This window comes from Notolepis coatsorum (assembly GCF_963971535.1).
Source record: "Notolepis coatsorum genome assembly, chromosome: 10".
Classification (NCBI taxonomy): Eukaryota; Metazoa; Chordata; class Actinopteri; order Aulopiformes; family Paralepididae; genus Notolepis; species Notolepis coatsorum.
This window is the reverse complement of record NC_140174.1, coordinates 20,523,083-20,546,447: the sequence shown is the minus strand read 5'-3', so window position 1 is coordinate 20,546,447 and position 23,365 is coordinate 20,523,083. Positions and strand designations below refer to the sequence as shown.

Genomic DNA, 23,365 nt, shown 5'->3' with positions numbered 1-23,365 from the left:
AAAAATGAAACCGTCTCAAGATAATAAGTGTGTGCCACAAATTTACAAAATAAATGTCTTTCCTGTTTTTAGACGTTGCTCTTTTATTTTGAAAAACCCCGACCGGAAGTGTTATAGTGTCTGTTGCTAGCAGCTTAAAGGAAAACTCCAACATTTTTGGAAATTAGCTTATTTGCCATCAACCCAGGAGTTAGACAAGAAGATACATACCTTTTTTCTTCTCTGTGCATGAAGTAGGAGTAGGAAGACACGCACCGTTAGCCTAGCTTAGCGTCAGTCACTGGAAGTAGGTTCCTCCATTAGCCTAGTTCCCAACATCTTCCTACTCCTAATGTATGCACAGAGAAGAAAAATGTATGCATCTTCTTGTCTAACTCCAGGGTAGATGGCAAATAAGCTAATCTCCCAAAATGTTGGAGTTTTCCTTTAACTTGTGTCGGCCGGTTCTGTGCTTTTCGAGCCAACGTAACATTAGTCTCCAACGGAGAGGAGAGAAAGACCTCGGCTCACATGCAGCTCAAACTACCTGTTGGAATAAATTTATTGATTGATGTTTAACTTGTCCCTGTGTGTGTCCAGTCATTTCGACTAGCAAATGTTGTCTGTATTTAACGTTTCCTCAGGATACCACTGTCTATTGTATTTAGTTGGTTAGCTATTTAGCTAATGTGGATAGCATTTTGAATAGCATCAAATCTAGCTGGCTAGCTACAGCTTTATTTACTAAATTATGGAGGCTTTTTAATAGTCACGGTAAGAGGATTTGTCATGATCAACTGAAGGCGTATGCTATGGAACAATATGTGCTTGGGTTTTCAGAAAAAGGCCAGCTATGTGACGCTAATCTCTAGTTAGTATCGTGTATTGCATCACAGTAGCCTCCCGATCAAGCTCAATAGCTTCTGTAACATGAACGCACACGCCTCGGTCGGGAGTGTGTGTACAGCAGAGCCCCGCTCCGCTTCAGAGAGATAGAGAGCACTGAGCATGTGTGTGCACCTCGTTGGGAGTGTGTAAGCACAGCAGAGCCCCGCTCCGCTTCAGACAGATAGAGCACAGAATATGTAAAGCTGTACAAACCCGATCAAGCTCAATAGCTGTACATGCCATTGTTGTTGTGATGTTTTCACACGCGGGGTAAGGGAGAGGTGGGCTATCACGTCATCGGTTCAGGAGAAGACACGTATCGCTTGTAAAGATGGTGACGCAATGGGGGGGCGTCTTCAGAATTATGCACTCTGGGAGCTGGTATCAGAAAGTACCATCTTCAGGCTGCCAGAACGCAGTTCCGTGTGGCAGAAACTAAAGGTGCAAACGATCAAATACTTTGCCTAAAACGACCAAAATCGTTTCAGTCTGGACATGGCCTCAATGTGTCAGGATTTAACCCAACCATAACCTGCTTCACTACTACCCGTCTCACCACTACCTGCTTCACCACTACCTGTCTCACTACTACCTGTCTCACTACTACCCGTCTCACTACTACCCGTCTCATCACTACCCGTCTCATTACTACCCGTCTCATCACTACCTGTCTCACTACTACCTGTCTCATCACTACCTTTCTCACTACTACCTGTCTCACTACTATCCGTCTCACCACTACCCGTCTCACTAAAGGCATCATGGAAAGAGCAAGAGCACATCTGAAGTGTACCTCAATGAGGACTGTTCAGAACGGCTGAGGAAGAAGAGATCTGAACTTCTGCCCGCAATGAAAGAAGCACAAGCAAATGGTAACTAACTATGCTGTAATCAGCTTATTGTGCGTCCAAACAGAGAGAGGGATGAGATGGACATCAACCTAATCTTAAAAGGTTCAAACTATATGTTTTCATATGCACTGGATATCATGGACTGGATATCTTCTTTGCTGACGCAACATTCAAGTATATTTTTCTATTTGTATTTTGTGCCCTAAACTACTAATCATCATCATCACTCAGGGCTCCAGACTAACTTTTTACATTGGTTGCACCAGTGCGCCTAACTTTTTCATTTAGGTGCACCAGCACATAATTTAGGTGGATATCATGGACTGGATATCTTCTTTGCTGACACAACATTCAAGTATATTTTTCTATTTGTATTTTGTGCCCTAAACTACTAATCATCATCACCACTCAGGGCTCCAGACTAACTTTTTACATTGGTTGCACCAGTGCGCCTAACTTTTTCATTTAGGTGCACCAGCACATAATTTAGGTGCACCCAAAAATTTTCACTGCGCCTTTTGCCGCTGCAAAAATACATTTTAAGCGTTACCTTTACCATTACCTTTTTTGTCAGTTTCCATACACATTAGTAATCTCTTAAGATGTTATGTAAATTATTGTAAATAAATAACATTGTATTAATTAGCTCACAAAGTCCAATCCTTCACCTTTTTATGTCTATTTTAACACATTCAGCTCAGCTCCAGTTAGAGCTGTCCCAAGCCTGTTTTTGGGATTCGAACATTCGCCAGGGTTTTTCGAAAGGATGTTCGAACCATCGTTTTTAATCATGCAAACAATTGGCTCCTAAATAGGGAGGTGTAGTCTGATGTCACTTTGGACCGCCTGCGAGGTCCACCCGTATAGGGATTTATCTTTGGGAAAATGGATTATCAGCTATTGTAACAATTCTACCTCATGAACATTTGGAAAGCTTTCCATTTTTGCACAAAATGAGTTCCCTTCTATCACTAACATTATTTGTTCAGCATTTTTGGTTGAAATAAAATTCAGTGATTTTTGTTTTTACAATTAATTGCGAATATTTTCATGTTGAGCTATAGATTGTGGATGAATACGCACAGAAAGGTACACCATGCAAATGTTGATGCTTTATTTGTTTTAAACGAGACGATTTAGAAATGGGCAATGGGAAAATACATTGTTTTCAAGATGGACCGGCCGGAAACAGCAATCATGTAACCACTACACCTCCCAATAGACCAGGAAGTAACCACTACACCTCCCTATAGACCAGGAAGTAACCACTACACCTCCCTATAGACCAGGAAGTACCCACTACACCTCCCTATACTAATAGTCTTTCAGGTATTTTATTTTGAAAAATGGCCACTTCCGCCTGCTCCTCAACCCAGCGTACTGTCGAGTCTTGACTAGCAAAGTTTAGGCACATAGCGCACATTGCTGCGGTTGAGTAGTAGTAACTACTTACTGGTCACGGGAGGCTTGAATAACGTTTGAATGATAATCCATTTGTTTAAACAGCTTTGTTGGCCGACGGCTCCTGCTATCTTAACTAGGGCTGGGCGATATAACGATAACAATAAATATCACGATATATTTTAATAATCGATATCGAATATCGAAATAAAAAATCGAAAAATCGTTTTTTTTTTTTATATATTTTTTAATATTTTTTGTGTGACCTGCAACAGGGCAGTTTTAAAACCAGAGGTGGTGGACAGACTTGTCTTTCTTGCCTGCAACTTAAAGTAATGGCTTTGCTTGTCCAAATGACAATACTGACCAAATTGAGATTTATTTTTCTCTTGTCCATTTATTTTGTTTGCTTTCTAATTTAAAATACAGTTTGAAACCGTCTGTACACAGTAGGCTATGTGTGCTAGCAGAACTAGACTCCAGTCACGAGTCACGGTGCACATGTGCGGTGGTTTGTCCACCAAAAAAGCGCCAAAAGATCGAAAATAAACGAGCAGAGCCAGAACTGTTCAACTCCCCTGGAGCCACAGCCAGCAGAGAAGCCGGTTTACTTTCGCTTTTGAACCAGCTGCAGCCTGAGAACTGGAGTGTGAGGGGATGTAACACTAAAGTAGGCGGCAATGACAAAGAATTGCTGCAAAATAAACATACATCTGTTGTTTAATTTTTTTTTTTTTTTTTAATACTACAATTCGATAATTATCGATATCGAGAAATATGATAACATTATCATATCGTTATCGCGATATGATTTTTTTCCATATCGCCCAGCCCTAATCTTAACGTTAGCTAAAGGGCTGCTCCCTAACGTTACATAGCTTAATTAACGTGTATAAAATATAGAGATGTTCCGATACCATTTTTCCCTTTCCGATTCCGATACCTAAGCTTTGGGTATCGGCCGATACCGATATTTATCCGATACCAGTGCATAAAAAAAAAATTAAAAAAAAATATATAAATTATACTTTTTTTTTTTTTCAGATACTGTTATACTGTTTTTTAGTAATAACTAGAACGTATGGTATTTATTCAACAACAGGTGATTGTATAGATTTGTATTAGTATCATTAATCAATGAGTATGGGCTGCAGCACTGCAGATATACCCTACTCCAATGATCCACACGGACATTAAACGGTGTTGCACTCGCTACTCAGTGGCTCTGCAGATATACCCTATTCAGTCTGTAAGCTAGTGGCAGACGTTCATGTTGTGATTTTTGATGCAAAATAAATATTCAACATTCTCTTTTGAAACTCCGCCTCAGACTCTTATCCTTTGGCACTTGCTGTACTTTGCTTGCAGGTCTGCAGCCATTATTGCTGGATTATGTGAATAGCACCAACTTTAGACACGGTAACGTTATCAAGCTAAGCTAACTGACCTAGCTCGCCTTCCCGCATCGACATTAAGATAACGTTAGTAATAGTCAGCTAACGCTAGTCCGTAGCTACTTAACTTAAATACAATTCACCGTGGGTGCATTATTGTTGATAGACGGTCACGGACAGTGTTAGGTCCTGGAGAAAGGACAGGCGATCATCTGATTTGATGTAACGTTAAAAGCGGATGTTGTTCCAACTAGCTATCTTTCCAGCTAATGCTATCATAACACCAGCCAAACACATCCCGATTCCCGTCCGAGCTCCCCGTCACACCGCACTGTCGGGGACAATGGAATTTAAGAAAGTGTATCTGCTGTTAAAATGACACAGCATCACACTTTAAAACATGTTCATTTTATAATCCTCACTCTCCGCAGGACTCGGCAGGAGATAAATTACATCATGGGATCGGAGGCTAGAATTTACGTGTACTCGCCGATACCGATACTAGCATTTTAGGCAGTATCGGCGGCATTTCCGATACTAGTATCGGAACAACTCTAATAAAATACCTGTGTAACGTTAAGCAGCTTGTGTTCCGCTGGGAAAGCATCACTGCATACACTTTGTTTAATCCAAACACCCATTCGGAAACGTATTATGAAACCAGTATGAGACGCTGTGCTTTTTTTATCGTTTCAATTCGATTACATTCATTACACATGGGCAAAACGGAGTCCATTCTCTTCGGTTCAAATAACAAACTCAGCAAAACCGACGGCTTCTCAGTTACAGTGGGTGACAATATTGTCACAAGGAAAGAAGAAATTACCTACCTGGGTTCCATCCTAGAGGCAAATCTTTCCTGTGACAAAATGGCATCCAATGTAATAAAAAAAAGTCAACCAACGAACTTGATTATTGTACCGGATCTCCTCTCTGGTAAACAAGAATACCGTATGCTGAAGACTCTGGCAGGAGCACTCATTCAAGGGTACTACGACTATGCTTGCACCTCATGGTACCAAAGCACCTCAAAGGTGCTAAAAACAAAATTACAAACATCTCAAAACAAACTGGTCAGACTACTGCTTGACCTTACTCCTAGAACCCACCTCACCCCTGCCCACTTTGACAACCTAGGATGGCTTAGAGTAGACGACAGAGTACAGCAACTTGCAATGGGCCTGGTCTACAAGATACACTACACGACCAAAGTACTCATGGACATGTCAAAATACTTCCCAAAGGTCAGTGAATACCACGATCACAACACCAGAGGGAGCTCCACAAATCATGTTAAACCCAGATTCGGCTCAAACAAGGGACTAAACACATTTCGCAATTATGCCACATCAATGTGGAACGCCCTACCCAAAGCTGTAAAGGAATGTGAATCACTACCCACTTTCAAAACCACTCTCAAAGAACACCTACGGGAGACTGCAATTCGAAACTGGCCCCTGTAAATGTCCTAACCCAACCCCCTCCAATGTACAGTAAATTACCAAGTATGGTTGTCAATATTCCAATGTACAGTTTTGCTTGTACAGTTGTACAGTGTGCCCCACCCACCCAAACCCCACTTTTTAAATTGTATTGCTAAATTGACATTACTATGGCCCATTCAACATCTATTATCCATCGTTCAGGATGTAGGAACGTTATACCTTTTCATTCATAGATTCATACGAAAATACGGTCTAGAATATAAATATGTTTTAATCGTTTTCTGCAGTAATTCCTAGAACATGAGTTATAGGCATAAACGCATATATAGATTATCAACTGCCGTTTGTTGCCGATACACGCTATATTAAATTTCAACTGTACATGATCCTAAACGTTATGACTCATCATGCGCGGATGAACGGGGGGGGGGGGGGGGGGGGGGTCGTTTATAATTCTGTGATCGTCAGTAAATGCTTTATGTAGTATGGGTGATATATTGATCAGAGCAGTTTGCATTAATAATAATAAACATTCACGCTGAAAGTAACGTTACTGTCCTCTTACCGTTCGCCGATGAGACTGGAGGAAAAAGACACCACTTATTTGACGGCGATCTACTAGATCCATTTCCGGTTTGTATAATAATAATAAACGCCCAAATCATATCGATTATTGAGTTATGGCAGCGATCCATATACACGGATGCGTGTCTAGAGTCCCGCAACAATATGCGAGTGCCGGACGCATTTCCCAGATGCACAGAGATCACCAGAGATCCATTTCCGGTTGTAACTCGCCCGATCATCCACCAGGCGGCAGTATTGAAGCGTTGCAGAGTTGTGCAGGCTCCCACTGTATCAGCCGAGGCTGGGTGAGGGAATTATGAATACCATGGCGAAAAAATGAAATATGATATCAATAACGTCGTACGCCGTGGTTTGGCAAAATTAGCATGACCTTGAAACACGTTGTACGACGTTATTGGCGCCCAATGTGTTAACAATCGTATGTATTGAACTGTACTGTACCCATTCTGCAATCTGTTAATAAAGTTTTAAATCAATCAATTCAATCAATCAAGATGCTCACATGGCTATTTTGTTTATCCCGTCATTCAGCGAATAATAATGGCAGGGTGATGATCAGAGCCAATCAGAGGCAGATCTGGGCTGGTCTTTGCATAATGCACGTGTTATAGCCAATCAAAGGCAGAGATTTTTCTTCTTTTTTTAGAACGCACATGGCCACGGGGGAAAAAGACGCTAAACACACACACATACACACAGACAGACCTGCTGGGAGCTGGGAGCACCAGTGCGACAAGGGAAAACATCCAGTCGCACAGCTCTGAGGTTTGGTCGCAAAATGAGGCCAAAACGGGTGCACCCTGGAGCCCACTAAAACAATTGTCAAAGTCTATCTCTTTGATCTCCATCTCTTCCTCCGCCTCATCGCACTCGTACTCTCCATCCTCCTCATCCATGTTATTTTTTGCGTAATCTGCCTCCTTATCAAGAGCTTCTTGCTCTTCTGACTCCACTTTCTGGGCCAGTACCTCAACAAGAGAAGGACGGAGGATGGGTCCAACTGTCCAGACAGGCTCTAACACCTCCTCACCCATTGTTTTTCCCAGTCCATACTTTGATCATAGGCTTTGGGCCTCTTGAATATTGGCTGATGATGGGGAAGAAACTGTACATGATGGGGAAGAAACTGTACTGTATATTGGAGGAGGTTGGGTAGGTGGGGAAAACTGTACATTGGAGGTGGCTGGGGAGTACATTGGAGGCAGGTCATAGTACAAGAGTGCGTTTTTTTCTAGCTCTGGTTTAATTAACCTATATAGTATTACTTTAAGCATTCATTATTCTTCGTTGAAAAATAACCAAAGATGTCTTTCAGTTAAAATGTGAGTACCTATTTAGCTATTTTGGACATTAGGTCATATTTTCCGTATGTTACTTTATGTTTCTAGTGTCCTATATTATGTTACTTTGTTTCTCGCATGCGCAGTAGTGCACAGCACAGTACAGGCCCGACGCACAGTACAGGCACCGGGCTGCGGCACTGCAGATTTACCCTACTCTACCCGGTAGCTAAGTGTAACTAAGTGTAGCTAACCTGTTATGTTTCAATTGTTATGAATTGAAAATGGGGGATCCTGATGTAAACGTGATCTCAACACAGGAGCGTTAAACTATTAATGCAACCTCAGTACAGTGACCGAGAATGGTCACATAATTATCTTAACAAAAGTGCATCATTAGCATTATGTTTGTTGTCTAAAGGGGAACATAATGATAATACAATTTAAGATTTTAATGTTATCCGCATATAAAGGAAAAATAAAACATCGTTAATTGGTAATGAAAACAGCGCAGGGTAAGTTATATTCGCTATTGTTATGAAAATGTGATAGAATCCTATAAAAATGTGGACGCATTTGGTCACCGTGAGATGCAGGGGGAGGGGCAGGGGTCCCGCGCTGTGGCCCAGACGGCATGACCCGCGACCAATCAATAGCCGCAGGGTCCAGAGGGTAGAGGCCACACCTCCTGAAGCCAGCCACCACCACCCTCCGATCTTTCTGCCTCTGGTAGGAGTCTCTGAACACCCTTGAAAACTCCTTCTTAGAAATCATGGAGTGGCTAACTGCCGACAGATCTCCCACAAGCCCGGAGAAATCTGCCTTCAAGGGTGCAAAGAAACTCACATCCAGAGGCTGAAGGATGTGAGAGGTGTGTGGCGGTAGGCACAGGAGAATGACCCTCTCCCTCTGTGCCGTCCGGACAATCTCTGGATCCAGGTGGGACTGGTGACCGTCCATCACGAGCAGCAGCGGGCGCTCCTCCGTGGCATACTTCAGGAAGTGGTCGGTGAACCACTTCCTAAAAAGCTCCGAGTCAATGTACCCCGCTGGCGACTTCCCGTAGAGGGCATTGGGGACTCCTTCGCTATTGTAGGGCCCTCCTGGGTAGCCCCCCTTATAAATAATAAAAGGGGGGACGTCCTCCCCAGCCGCGTTGAGGCAGGCCAGGACCGTGATGTGTTCCCTGGTTCCCTGGGCCTGCCTATAAGCGTGCTTCGTCCCACGGGGCACAACGACCTTCCTCCGGTTGGAGTCCAGCTGAAACCCCATCTCGTCACAGTTATAAATAAGATGGGGTTTCTCCCTCAGCCCATGTTCCTCCATGGTGCTGGTGAGGAGCTTGAAGTATTCTTCTATGGCCCCCCTCTTGGCGCAGGCTGCCCTCCCACTGTCAAGGGTGTCCGGGATCCGGATCGTGAGGCGATGGTGTTGCCTCTCCCTGAAATTGATCCACCACCCCTGGCCAAGGGATGTTTTTGAGTTCCCTGGGTGGCGGAGGTTATAGATGGCCAGGGCGTGGGCCAGGACCTGCGACCTCGTCAGCGGAAACCCATAACTGGCAGAGTACAAGCAGTACTCCACCAGGGAACTCTCATCTTCAGGGGTAAGATAGGTGCTCCGGCCGATGTTGCAGACCAGAGCCACCTTTCCGCTGAGTCGGTCGATCAGGCTGGACTTAGGGACCCCGAACACCGTGGCTGCCCGCCTCGCACTACACCTGCCTGCTCTGACCTCTGCGATGGCCTGATCCATGGCCTCCGGGGTCCACAGACGCACCTTCCTCTCCCTCTTCCGCATTTGGCGGATATTAGGCATCTGCAAACACACAAAAATACTTTAAACAAGTAAAATAATATGAACTTTATTATTATTGTACGGCTGACGACTTAGTTTATTTTATTTATTTATTACATTTAAAAAAAAACAATGCTAGGAGGGAACGTATGCGAGTGATTTATGATTAAATGATTAAATTAGATTTGAATTGTTTTTTGAATATGGATAAGGACCGTTGACCTCAATGATGAATTTAGAGTGTTCCAGAGTTTAGGACCTCTAAAGCTAATGTTGAATTGATGGCTAGTTGTCAGAGAGAAAGGTACGTGGAGTTTATTGCTATGGTTTGTTGGATATGAGTGATATTCTGATGAAAAGATGAAGAAACTATGGAAGGTATCAAGAAGATCTTGCCTATTGTTATTGAACTTGAATATGAATGAGCATGAAACCAAAATGATTATGCTGAAATATTACCAGACATGCAAACACACAACCTTACCTTCACCCAGTTCAGCATGGCAGCCTCACACACACACACACACCTCCATTCACCTGTAGAGAAACAAACACGCACATACAAACCTACCTTGTCTGCTGTGCTGTCCCTGACTGTCTATGCTTCAGATGTTTTTTTATATACACAGAGAGAGAGAGAGAGAGAGAGAGAGAGAACACAATGTGTAAAACTTCTGCATATTATCCAAGTTATCTTTATAAATATGGATGCCCCTAACTTGTTACTCATAAACTGAATCAGTAAGTTAGTCCCCGCCCTATCCCACAAACAACGAGGGACAGAGCAGATACACGTTAAACCACTCAAAATCAGTTCATTATTTATACAGATCTCTTCTTAAAGGCCCACTTGCATGTTGTATTTTTGTTCAATAAACAATGTGACTAGGCCAACGGTGACTTTCATGAAGAGGGACATTTTTTTTTATCGAAATTGACCCAGTTTTAGCGTTTTTATCAAACATTTTGTCCGCCCAACCACAACCACCACATGGATATTTTAAACCATGGTTCATAACGTGCGCGTGTCATCTTAATGATGATGTCACACCAGGTACAGGGCAGCAGGGGGCCTGAGAATCACAGGCAGGTAGTGGCAGGAAGCAGAGCCTTCTTGTTACTACTAGCCGAGGAGCTAGTATCTGTTTGACCTAACACTATTGCTCCGTGATCATAGCCATTTATCTCTAAAGCTAACCACCATTTGTAAAAGCCACAACCACGTTACCATATTTGTAAATACTCATGTAAATCATTGTGTCGTTGTACATAACATTAGTAGCTAAGTTAGCTAGCCATTCTCGAAACTCCTAACATGCCCTGATTTAAAATGGTTCTCTCCTCTTTGTATACCTTTGTCCTCACAAACAAAGTATTCTGTCAGGGAACTTATGGACACAACAGTAGTAACTTAGGGGGCTTTCTCACTAACCATTCGGGGTCGAATCACAGCCCGATCGCACCCAAATAGGGTGTGTCCGTCAGGGTTTCCGTTAGAATTTTTTTTTGTCGGTCTGAGTGTCCGGTAGATTTCAATCTACCGGACAAATGGGATCAATTCCGGTCAGAGTTTATTGAGCTTAAAAACAATTGATAGGCCTATATAAAGAATGACATCCTCAAGGCATTTATAATATTTTAACTTAAAACTAGGCTACTTTTGCGTATATACAGTCATTAATATATTCCAAATAAAATAAGTCCCTCGAGACTTCGTGCTGCTGCCGACTTGAGGTGTCGGTGGGCAGTCTGCCCGACATTAATAAACAGCAGTCTGTTATAATCACATTTTTATGAGCTAACGAATTCCGTTATATTGGACATTTGTATTAATTATATCAAGCGAAGAACTGAGAAATTTGGCAGAGAGAGACGACAACATTATCGTGGGTTTGCGTGATGTATATCTCCACCTCCCAACGACTTGGTGCTGGTCATAATGTCCGGTGAAAATAATTCCCTCTAAGCACAATTTGATTATTTGAATTGTATTAAAATAGGCTAAAATTAAATAGCCTATGCGATGAACGAAACAATCATTACATTTGTTTCATCGTTGCTTCACCAAGCAGGTCTGTCTAATAATGCCAACGATGTGTCAGCGCGAGCTTGCTGCTAGATTTACGAGAAGCATGGAGCTGCAGACCCACAGAACAGCAGTGTTTTCAGGTCCGGTCGGGGGACCGCTCAGCAGCGCCCCCCACCCAACAGCTGAATTGCCAATGGCTGAATTGGAGTACTGCACTGTGCCGGAAAAGCTGGTGGGTTCTGTGGGTCTGCAGCTCCATGCTTCTCGTAAATCTAGCAGCAAGCTCGCGCTGACACATCTTGTCAGACAGACCTGCTTGGTGAAGCAACGATGAAACAAATATAATGATTGTTTCGTTCATCGCATAGGCTATTTAATTTTAGCCTATTTTAATACAATTCAAATAATCAAATTGTGCTTAGAGGGATTTATTTTCACCGGACATTATGACCGGAGAGATTAAATATGTCGGACTTCAACAGATTTTGCCGGTCAAAAACCGGTAATTACCGGACAACGGAAACCCTGGTGTCCGTCCTACTGAGAACACCCCCCCCCCCCCCCCCCCCGTGGACACTGATTCGCTCCAAACCTGGACCGCTGGAATAGGTGGTATCGGGTGCACGCCAGTGGGAGCGTGGTGTGCAAGCTTGTACCAAAACACGGGAGAGGCTTGCTGTATCAACTTGCTGACACACACAACGTCATTACTGTAATGCTTTCATGCTTGCTTGAATTTTGAGCAGATAAAAACATACAGCAACAACTGGACAATAACAATACCCACAAAAACTATATTTATGGGCAATTTGGCGAGTTCAGACCTCAACCAAACAACCATGTTGAGCCTCACGGCTCAGTGGATGAAAACATGAAGCCACGTTACAAGCACAAGACTTCCCTGGCTCGCATTAGGCCTGGCAATTTTTTTGCCATTGCTATGTCTACTATACATAGGTTTCTTGTTCGAATGCATTTATTTCTATAGCCAGTGGTGCCCAACCAGGCGGTCGTGATCGACCGGTAGATCAATGACATGCAATATAATTGCCGCAAGCAATGGGCTAATGTTAGCTGCTAACTAGTAATAAATAGGCTAAGCTAACGCTAAACGCTCAAAGCGGACTCCACGACAACAGTTCCATTCGTGAGAAAAGGGGGTGGGTTATATTGACAAGGCTTGACAACAGAGGTTCAAATATAACTTCATATTTATTGGTTATTTGTAGGGATGACCCCCGGACCCCGGTTCTAAACGGGAACCGGTACTATATTAGAAAAGACCGGAGTATTTATAAGCTCCGACGTCATCGGTACTCGAGAAATTATGGAGTTTTTTTTTTGAGGAATTTAAACGTCGCAAACTAATCTTGTTGGCCGTTTTCTATATCTCTCCTCCCTCGGTCTCTCTCTGCCTGCGCGAGGAGGAGCGGGCTGTGCTGTGCTCTTACACACACACACGGGTGCTGTTGTAGGCTACAGAGTACAGACAGCTCTGCTCTCATCATGGCGGACAGAACGAAACGTTCAAAAGTCTGGGTCTATTTTACTAAAGTTGATGCGGACAAAGCTTGTTGTGCAACAAGACATTTGCCAGTATGGTATAAGCGCTGGTACTTGTCAATGTGGCTGGCGGGGAGCTAACATTATTAGCCTGAGCTGAGAGCTCCGAGTAGAATAATGGCTGACAATCCGGAAGTAAATAAACGAACGAGAGCTTCCGATTGGTGGTAAGAAGAAGAGGTGGGTGCAAGCGGTGTGACGTAATTGGCAGATCGACTGTCAATCAAAATAGTATTGTATGACTCCAACTTTTTTATCTTAAATTTGTTGTTAATTATGAAAAGTCTATAATTCAGACACATTTAAAACATTGCTGCTGCTGTTGCTGAAGAAATAATATTTATTTATAGTTATATAAAAGAATAATAAAGCAATGTCGATTCTGTTCTTAATTAATTGTTTTTTTTCTTGCAAAATAATCAAAAAGAACCGATAAGAGTATCGATAAAGTACCGAACCGTTAAGCAGTATCGATAAAATCCTAACGATACCCATCCCTAGTTATTTGTTTCTTTATATCAGCATCCAGTTTCCACCACCGTGTGTGAAAACTCTTCCTGTTCGAGCGTGACATCATCGCCTACGGCAAGCTTACACGCTCAAAACGCAAACCGTAAACAAAACCCGGAGCGCACCAAGACTGCAGTGTGTACGCAAACTAGAGGGGGGAAGTTCGCACCCAAGGACAGAGCGAGGACGGAGCAGAGCTGATTCGCCCCCGAATGGCAGTGAGAAAGCCCCCTTAATAGTTATAAGGTGTTTGAGCTTGTAACGGTAATGTTAGTTAGCTATCGTGGTAGCCCCTTTCGTGACTGTGATGCACCGAGTGCATCATGAAAGGGGCTACTATCGTATCAACATGCCGTGACGTGTAGCTTGCTAGCCGGCATGATGCGTGTGCAGTGCCCCACAGGTCTGAGAAGAGGACCTGCACATTTTACTCGTTCCCCAAACTCTTTTACATGCCCCGATTTAAAATGGTTCACGACAGTAGACATAATGCTAGCGTTAGCAGGGTAACGATAACGTTAGCCATATAGCCAGCTTGGTACTATGACCCAGATGGGGATAAGGCATAAGGCGACAGCCTAACACAGACCAATAGCGCTGCTGTACTGAACAACAGGCTGCCTAGTGGTACATGTAGTTCTTTTTTTACGACATTAAAAACCTTATAACTACCTTGTTTCAACCAAAAATGCAGTTGTAGCTGGTCCATCAAAGTCTCCGACGATTAAACCCATTTCCGTCTTGTAAGGCGTCTATTTGGATCAAGGAAATGGCTTTCTGCACTCGTCAAACTCCATTGTAGTGGATCAGAAGTAGGGGAAAGTTACCTGCAGTGACGTCACAGCCTTGATAGCGTCTGATAAGCTTTTTGATTGGCTCCATACATGTTAATCGTGCATGGTCATTTTTAACCCTTTCTGAGTGGAATTTCCGGCGTCAAATGGAAATAAATAAATAATGAAAATAGATACCAATGATGTAAATTACCCAGGCATGATTGAAGAGTAGGGTTTAACCTGCAAGTGGGCCTTTAAGATTTACAATGCATTTACACATTTTCGTCGGACAAAACACTGGCTATATATGCTAGCAACATAACCAAACTATCTGACTTTATCTTGGGGCGAGTGAGAGTTAACCCTTTCACTGCCGCACTACCAAACGGTTAAAACCCTTTCACTGCGACAATACGGAAGGTTACCCCTTTCACTGCCACACGACAAAGGGTTAGCTCTTTCACTGCCACACTACAGAAGTTTTACCCTTACTATCACACAGACGGAACAGTCTGTAGTGTGATAGTAAAGGGTTAACCTTCTGTAGTGTGGCAGTGAAAGGGTTAATGGTTAGCGATTTAAGATGCTACTTTTACTTGGAAAACATCGTCGCCCAGAACACATTCTAACAATTATAACTTCGTACTGGTACAAACTTTCATATCTAATAGTCTTTAGATGACCAAATATAGATGAACTCATGACATTTGATATATATACTCTAAAATAAGTATGATTTCATATCACCTACCTTTCGACGTCAAAATCTGGTTGGGGCTGTGAGTAAAGATCCAGAATGCCGCGCAAAATGGGGCGTGACCGAAGTTGGTTTTGGGCGGTCCCAGACAAAGAGTGACCGAGATTGGCTTACGTTCCGTTAGCTAACTGTTAGCATAACGTCGTACTCGGTAGCCAAGTGTAGCTAACCGGTAGCTAAACCTGTTTCATTGCTCTTTTCATCAACTTGGTATCAAACCCGTTTCACTGCTCTTGGATTCGTTTTTATCAACTTGGTATCAAACCTGTTGCATTGCTCTTGGATTCGTTTTTATCAACTTGGTATCAAACCTGTTTCATTGCTCTTGGATTAGTTTATATCAACTTGGTATCAAACCTGGTGTGTGTCTTTTCATCTCAGGCTTCAGATCATCCAGCGGGTCAATCTCTCCTTCGTTGTCTTCTATGGTTCTTTCAGATAATATCTGTACAGAAGCCTCTTCAACAGCTGCAGTCAGTCTCTCGTTGACTCGGTTATTGTATTCCAGACATTTTCAAATGATCAATGTATCTTCTAGCGAGCTAGCTCCGAACATAAAACCAAAGATGGTTCCTCTCCGTGTGAGACACAATAGCGTAGCGTGCTATGTTTTGCGCTTACGTCTGACGTCACGTGTGCGTCTTCTTCTTCCTGCTGAATCGCCTCCAGGCGCAGCAGCGCCATCAACTGTCTTCTTCTTGAAGACCAGGCCTGAAGAGGAGTTTGAGAGTAGCCAGGGCTGCACTTGAATCTGAACACGATAACAACCGGCTTCAGAACATCCCACTCCACTGACACATGCCTTCTCTATTTGAATGACCACATCAAACAAGAGGTGGACGCAGGCAAATACTGCGGCATGGTCATGCTGGACCTACAAAAGGCCTTTGACACGGTCAATCACTCCATTCTGATTGACAAGCTAAAAGCAATTGGTTTTGATAGTCTATCAGTGAGCTGGATGCAATCCTACCTTGAGGGGAGGGAACAGATGGTGGAGGTAAACGGTACCCTATCCCCCCCCCCTCACAGTGAGCTGTGGTGTTCCACAAGGAAGCATACTAGGACCGCTACTGTTCCTAATTTATGCAAATGACATGTCGTCAGCTTGTGACTGCAACTTGTTCCTGTTTGCGGACGACTCAGCCCTGCTGGTCTCTGACAAGAACAAGTTACAGGTTGAAAAAACCCTCAGCTCGGAACTAGGCAGAATCTGCATATGGCTCGCTGATAACAAACTATCATTACACATGGGCAAAACAGAGTCCATTCTCTTCGGTTCAAATAACAAACTCAGCAAGACCGACGGCTTCTCAGTTACAGTGGGTGACAATATTGTCACAAGGAAAGATGAAATTACCTACCTGGGTTCCATCCTAGAGGCTAATCTCTCCTGTGACAAAATGGCATCCAATGTAATAAAAAAAGTCAACCAACGAACTCGATTCTTGTACCGGATCTCCTCTCTGGTAAACAAGAATACCCTGAAGACTCTGGCAGGAGCACTCATTCAGGGGTACTACGACTATGCTTGCACCTCATGGTACCAAAGCACCTCAAAGGCGCTAAAAACAAAATTACAAACATCTCAAAACAAACTGGTCAGACTACTGCTTGACCTTACTCCTAGAACCCACCTCACCCCTGCCCACTTTGACAACCTAGGATGGCTTAGAGTAGACGACAGAGTACAGCAACTTGCAATGGGCCTGGTCTACAAGATACACTACACGACCAAGGTACCCATGTACATGTCAAAATACTTCCCAAAGGTCAGTGAATACCACGATCACAACACCAGAGGGAGCTCCACAAATCATGTCAAACCCAGATTCGGCTCAAATAAGGGACTAAACACGTTTCGCAATTATGCCACATCAATGTGGAACGCCCTACCCAAAGCTGTAAAGGAATGTGGATCACTACCCACTTTCAAAACCTCTCTCAAGGGACACCTACGGGAGACTGCAATTCAACACTGGCCCCTGTAAATATCCTAACCCAACCCCCTCCAATGTACAGTCATTTACCTAGTATGGTTTTGTCAATAGTCCAATGTACAATTTTGTTTGTTTGTACAGTGTCTCCTCCCCCCCCCCCCCTCAATGTACAGTTTTACTTGTTTATACAGTGTGCCCCCCCCCAACCACCTCCAATGTAAATTACCCAGTATGGTTGTCAATATCCCAATGTACCCAACCCCCCCCCCCACCCAACCTCCTCCAATGTACAGTTTCTACGTCAAATGTATATACTCCCTTTTCTTGACTCCTTCTGTATCACAAACAGTACTGTATTTGCAAATCTGGTATGTCATAAATGTATAGATGTAGCAGTACTGACTATCTGCATGTCATGTATGTCATATATGTCCTGATGAATTGAAAATGGGGGACCCTGATGTAAACAAGACGAAAGTCTTTCTCTGGTCTGCATCCCCTTAACAATTGTGTGTATTGAGCTGTACTGTATTGTACCCATTCTGCAATCTGTTAATAAAGTTTTCAATCAATCAATCAATCAATCAAAACCGGTTTCATCTCCATTTCAACTGCATACACTGATTATTCAAAAGTCCATTTAAATGTGCCTTTTATTAATTGCCATTAGACGTTGTATTATGCTGCCTGACAATGTAGGTTTCTGTGATCATCAGGAGGTAAAGGTGAACAGTTATAATGTTTGTTTCTTATATTTCCTCGATAATTATATTATCAAAGCTTAGCTCCTCTTACTGTAGCTCATCTTAGCTCCCCTCAAATCATCTTAGCTCTCCTTAGCTCCTCTTAACCCCTAACAGTCCTGCACATTTTGCATAATTAAATCATCTTAACTCTCCTTAGCTCCTCTTAAATCCCCTTAATCAAATCAAATTTATTTATAAGGCCCAACAACACACGTTAATGTCCCCATGGGCCGTACATGTCTTCTTTAAACAAGTCAAGAAGAAAACATAACAATAAGTCAAGAACAGAACAAGAACACCATAAGGTCCAGCAAATTTAAAATAAATGCAAATAAATGAAAGAATGCAAGCACTCCCAGACATACCCCACGCGAAGGTAACTCCTATTAACTCCCCTTAAATCCTCTTCGGTCCCCCAGACGCTGTCACCACCCTTACCAACAGTCTTGGCAACCTGTCCTCCCTGGTCAAGCCTTATGAAGAACCTAGGTGTTGGTGACAGGTATAGACCACGGGTTGTTATGGTTACGTCATTCACAAAGGGGTCACGTGGTGTCATAGTAGTAGTAAAGTCAGCTGTTCACCGGCGAGTTTCAGGTACGGTAATGAGGGGGGTGAACGGGGAAGTCATACTTTGCTGACCGCACGCTACGTAGTAAATCAAGCTGTGATTTGCTTTTTAATGATGTTACTATATGAACTGTTTTTAACCGCAATAAAGTAACCAAACGCAGTATCCTGGAGCAGTGATTTCTTGACAAACGGCGTGTCTGGCAGGTAGAATTATTCCCCGGTTTAGTGTCTCGGTGACTATATAAATGTTTGGACAGTCGCCATACACTAGGTTTCATTTTTTTCCCCCAATTTAAATTCGACAGACAAGTGAACTCAGTGGTGAAGGCAATTACGCACCATTGCTAAACTCAAAGCCCTTCTCTCCTCTGCAGACCTTCAGAGTTATCCACGCTTTCATCTCGTCTAGATTAGACTACTGCAACTATAGGCATCAACCAGTCTTCCCTGTCCCGCCTATACAGCTAGTACAGAACGCCGCTGCCAGACTGTTGACTGGAACCCGGAAGAGAGACCACATCACCCGTGTCCTTGCCTCCCTTTATTGGCTTCCAGTATGCTACAGGATAGATTTGAAGGTTCTCCTATTTGTTTTTAAAGCCCTTAATGGTCAGCCCCCCTCCTACATCTCAGACCTCCTATCCCCCTATTCCAACACCAGGTCTCTCAGGTCAGCCGATCAGAGGCTCCCGACAGTCCGGAGGTCTAACCTTAAGCTCAGTGGGGGCTGTGCCTTTGCTGTCGCAGCCCCTGCACTGTGGAACAGCATCCCCACCTCCATTAGGCTTGCCCTTGCCCCCTCGATAGATGCCTTCAAATCTAGGCTCAAAACCCACTTCTACCTACTAGCCTTTCCTGTTCACTGACTCATGTCCTGTTTTCCTGTGTGCCCTCCCGTAAAACGGAGTTGTGATTGTTGTCTATATGTATCTCTACCTACCCTCTGTACAGCACTTTGGTTGACACGTGTCATGTTAAATGTGCTATATAAATACATCTGATTGATTGATTAGCTCCTATTAACTCTCCTTAAATCCTCTTAGCTCCTATTAACTCCCCTTAAATCCTCTTAGCTCCCCATAGCTCAGTGTAACGGGGAAGTCCGTGGGTATGTCCACAGTCACTGAAACAGGTGTGTTGACGGGTGACTGTGGCAGTGCGGGCTGGTAAGTTAAACTCACTTCCTCATAACAGGGTTAACAGACGCATAGGGACGGTAGTTAGGAGTGAATTCACTTCTTAGTGCAGCGGCCTGTGTCGTCGGACGCGGGAGCCCCCTGTTCGACTCCCCCTCGGGACATTCTCATTTAACATCAAACACAACGCAGACCCAGTATGATCCGTCACATCAGCTTAAATCATCTTAGCTCTGCTTAAATCCTCTCCCCATAGCTCAGCTTAAATCCTCTTAACTCCCCTTAAGTCCTCTTAATTTTCAGTGATGGCTGTTTACTGCAGAGTGGAGGGACAGAGAGACCCGTGTTACTGACCAGACACTCTGTATCAGTGATGGCTGTTTACTGCAGAGCGGAGGGACCGAGAGACCCGTGTTACTGACCAGACACTTTGGCACAATACATTTAAGTGTATTATAACATTCATACCCAGAACCAGACACTCTATACACGTGATAGCTGTCAGACCTGTGTTACTGACCAGACACTCTGTATCAGTGATGTCAGAATGTAAAGCCACTGTAAAGGTCTACCCCTCAACATGTGAATGAATGAATGTATGTATTAGGGGTGTAACGATTCAACCTCACAACGATTAATTTCGATTACGATTATTCAGGCAACGATTCGATGCATCATGAAATCTCTTCATTTGACCACGATTCGATTAGATTAATTTTCTATTTAGTTAATTCCTCAAAAAATGTTGAATACACAAATGTGGCTGGGGGAACTGATTCACTCAGCATGAATAGACTATAGGTCAATAAAAACAATACACAAAAAAAAAATACATCGTTTTTTTTTATTATTTCGATTAAAATCGATTATAATTTCTTTAATCCACCTTTTCTCCTTATTTTCAATTTTTTTTCTCCCATCCCAACTTCACTGTTTCCAATTCTCCCCTCCCCTGTCTTGAACGTTGCTTGCATATTCCCCCCACTGGTCGGTTGTAGGGAGGATAGAAGCCTTGCATCACGTGTCCCCTCCGGTACACGAGAAGGCAGCCTGTCGCATCTTTTCACCTGCCAGCACGGACTCCCATTGGTGAGGTGTAACGTGTGGGAGGCTCACACTACCCCCGCCATTTCCTGTCTCTGCTGTGCAGGCGTCCCCCAACCGACCTGTAGGAGTCGCTGTCCACAACGTCCAGATTACCACCCATCGACTTCCACCCGCTGACTCTGCCAATTGAGCGAGAAGCATGCAGCTGCAGAGCGGCGCTCTGACGGCCCTGCTGTGAGGCGTGATTTTCTCTGATTGGCTAGCCCGCGTACAGCGAAGACCTAACCCTAACCATAACCCACTTCGAAAGAGGGCCAAAGCATAACCATTTCGAAGTAGTTTGTACAGTCCTCTGGCCTGTTTGTAGCGCACAGTGCAATACTCCAATTCAGCCATTGGGTGGGTGGCGCCGGCCCTGAGAGTGCCGCTCGTGCTCGCCGGTCCTGAGAGCGCCGCTCTGCGTCTCTGCAGCTATATACTATTGAATTGAGCCAGTATAACGGCCGGCCCAAGCCGGAGGCAACGCCGACAGCCGGATTCGAACACGGTGTCTCTTGCGTTGGTGACGAGCGCAATGTCTGCTGCGCCACCCAGCCGCCCTCGATTCTAACATATTCAAATCTATGCATCGATTCTAACACATTAGAATCGATGAATCGTATGTATGAATGAATGTACTATATGCCACCCTTTGCATTGGAAATTAAGCATAAAAGCTGTATCATACAGTATTGCAATAATTATTTGGTACTGAATTTAAGCAGTGACTTCACAAGACTGCCCCCCTGTGGTTTGTCTAAGTCACTACAAGTGTGTTGATACAATGATCACCCCTCCATTTGTCCCCCAGATTCCCCGAACACCCCCTTTCCTGAACACATTGTCACATTCTATGCTGCACTAGAATTATTTTCCTGTCCACACGAGCGCTGGATTTAATATAACCATGATTGTATGTGCGCAGTTGCACTGTTCGGCCACACACAACCGGGGATTTGCTACACTGCAACCGCGGTCTTGAAAACCGGAGCCCAGGGTGAAGTTTTGCGGTTTTGCAGTTGCGTGTGGGCATAGCAACCGAGGTGATTCCCAGTGTTTACAGCAGAGCTGTCGCAATTATTTCCCATGTTCACGGCAGACTGTCAAACAATAGCAAGTTAGCAACCGAGCGCGGGGTAGAGAGATTAGAGCAGAGCCAGCTACACCAGTGTTTACAGCAGAGCTGTCCCAAGTAGCGTTATATGAAAATGATTGTAACAAACTTTTGTTCGAAACGTATCGTGTGTTGAAGAGTGTTGTGATCGACTGATGTCTGTTGTCGCATTCCTGACCTGATGCTCAGAGTAAACATGTAGCTGCGGCTAAACTAAACTCATGTGTTGTCAAGTTATTGTTATAAGGAACCCAGTCCAGACTGCATCCCCTTAACAATTGTTTGTATTGAGCCGTATTGTATTGTACCCATTCTGCAATGTGTTAAATAACGTTTGCATCCATTCATAGCGGTAACGTTACCACATTACGTTAGCATTTAAGCTATATACTATACATAGATATAGCCATTCACATTAGCATGTAGCTAACAACACCGGCGGTCTTTTGTGAGACTAAACTATCCGCTCTTGGTGGTAAATTGTGTTGCTGATGGTTGTTTCATCAACAAGAGAGGCATAACACACAGTGAATGTATCCGTTTGTTTATTGCACTTTTATTGCAGTTTCTTTCTTTGCTGAAAATATATGTTCCGTTGGCAAAATGATGGCTATGGTGTTTCTAAACAGGAAGTTTAGTGAGCGTTCAACCTTTTCTGATTGGTTGAAATGGCCTTCATGTCTGAACAACATCGCCGCCTACTGTTTTGGCATTGTACTACATGTATCGGTTGCTGGTTTTTCCAGACGCCGTGGGTATGCAATTATATGCGGTTGTTCACCTGTGTGGACAGAGGTTTATTTTTTTCAAACTTCGGTTACATTAAATCCAGCGCTCGTGTGGACAGGGCCTTGTCACATTCTATGCTGCAGTAGAATTCTTTCCTGAACACATTTAGTCACATTCTATGCTGCAGTAGAATTCTTTCCTGAACACATTTAGTCACATTCTAGGCCCTCAGCTCTGACTAGTTGGTCCTGATGATGTAGTCAGTTCCTGGAGCCCCTCAGCTCTGACCACTTTTCCTGCGGATAGACCAAAGTCACATGAAAGTCACATGACTACTGAGGTCGCATTGCAAAAGCTCAAACCTGTATCTGATTCAGGACCACATATGAAAGAATCAGAATAGAAAAGACCAGATTCCATGTGATTTGTGCTGTTCAACAGATCTGAGTCGCATATGAGCAGAGAAATCAGATGTGTGCCACTTTCACCTGCAGTGTGAATGTTAGTTTGGGGTATTTGGACAATGGTGACTGGCATATAGCCTATCATGTTTCTCCATTGGAGAGATCCATGTCAAATAAAAAAAGGAAATTGATTTGAGTTCTTGCAAGTTACATGTGGCTCTCTGAGATATTATTATCAGGATTGGGTAAAATGACCCCGATTAGTCGACTAATCGATCGAAAGGAACGGTAGTCGACTGCCAACCTCTTAAGTCGAATGCAATTTTTTTTTTATAATATATATTTTCTTTTATCCACTTTTTCTATTTTTCTCCCATCC

At 43.5% G+C, this 23,365-nt stretch overlaps 1 protein-coding gene across 1 annotated transcript in view; it reads right to left on the bottom strand.

The window, feature by feature from the left end:
• LOC311235485 (uncharacterized protein) overlaps positions 1-15,942 on the bottom strand; it is a gene marked incomplete at its 5' end in the record, with an annotated part of 45,585 nt that extends 29,643 nt beyond the window's left edge. Inside the window, 2 exons of the mRNA XM_084322948.1 lie at positions 9,561-9,615; positions 15,880-15,942. Of these exons, the coding sequence (XP_084179074.1) occupies positions 9,561-9,615; positions 15,880-15,942 (118 nt within the window). The remainder of the gene's footprint in view (positions 1-9,560; positions 9,616-15,879) is intronic.
• Between the last annotated feature and the right edge of the window lie 7,423 nt (positions 15,943-23,365).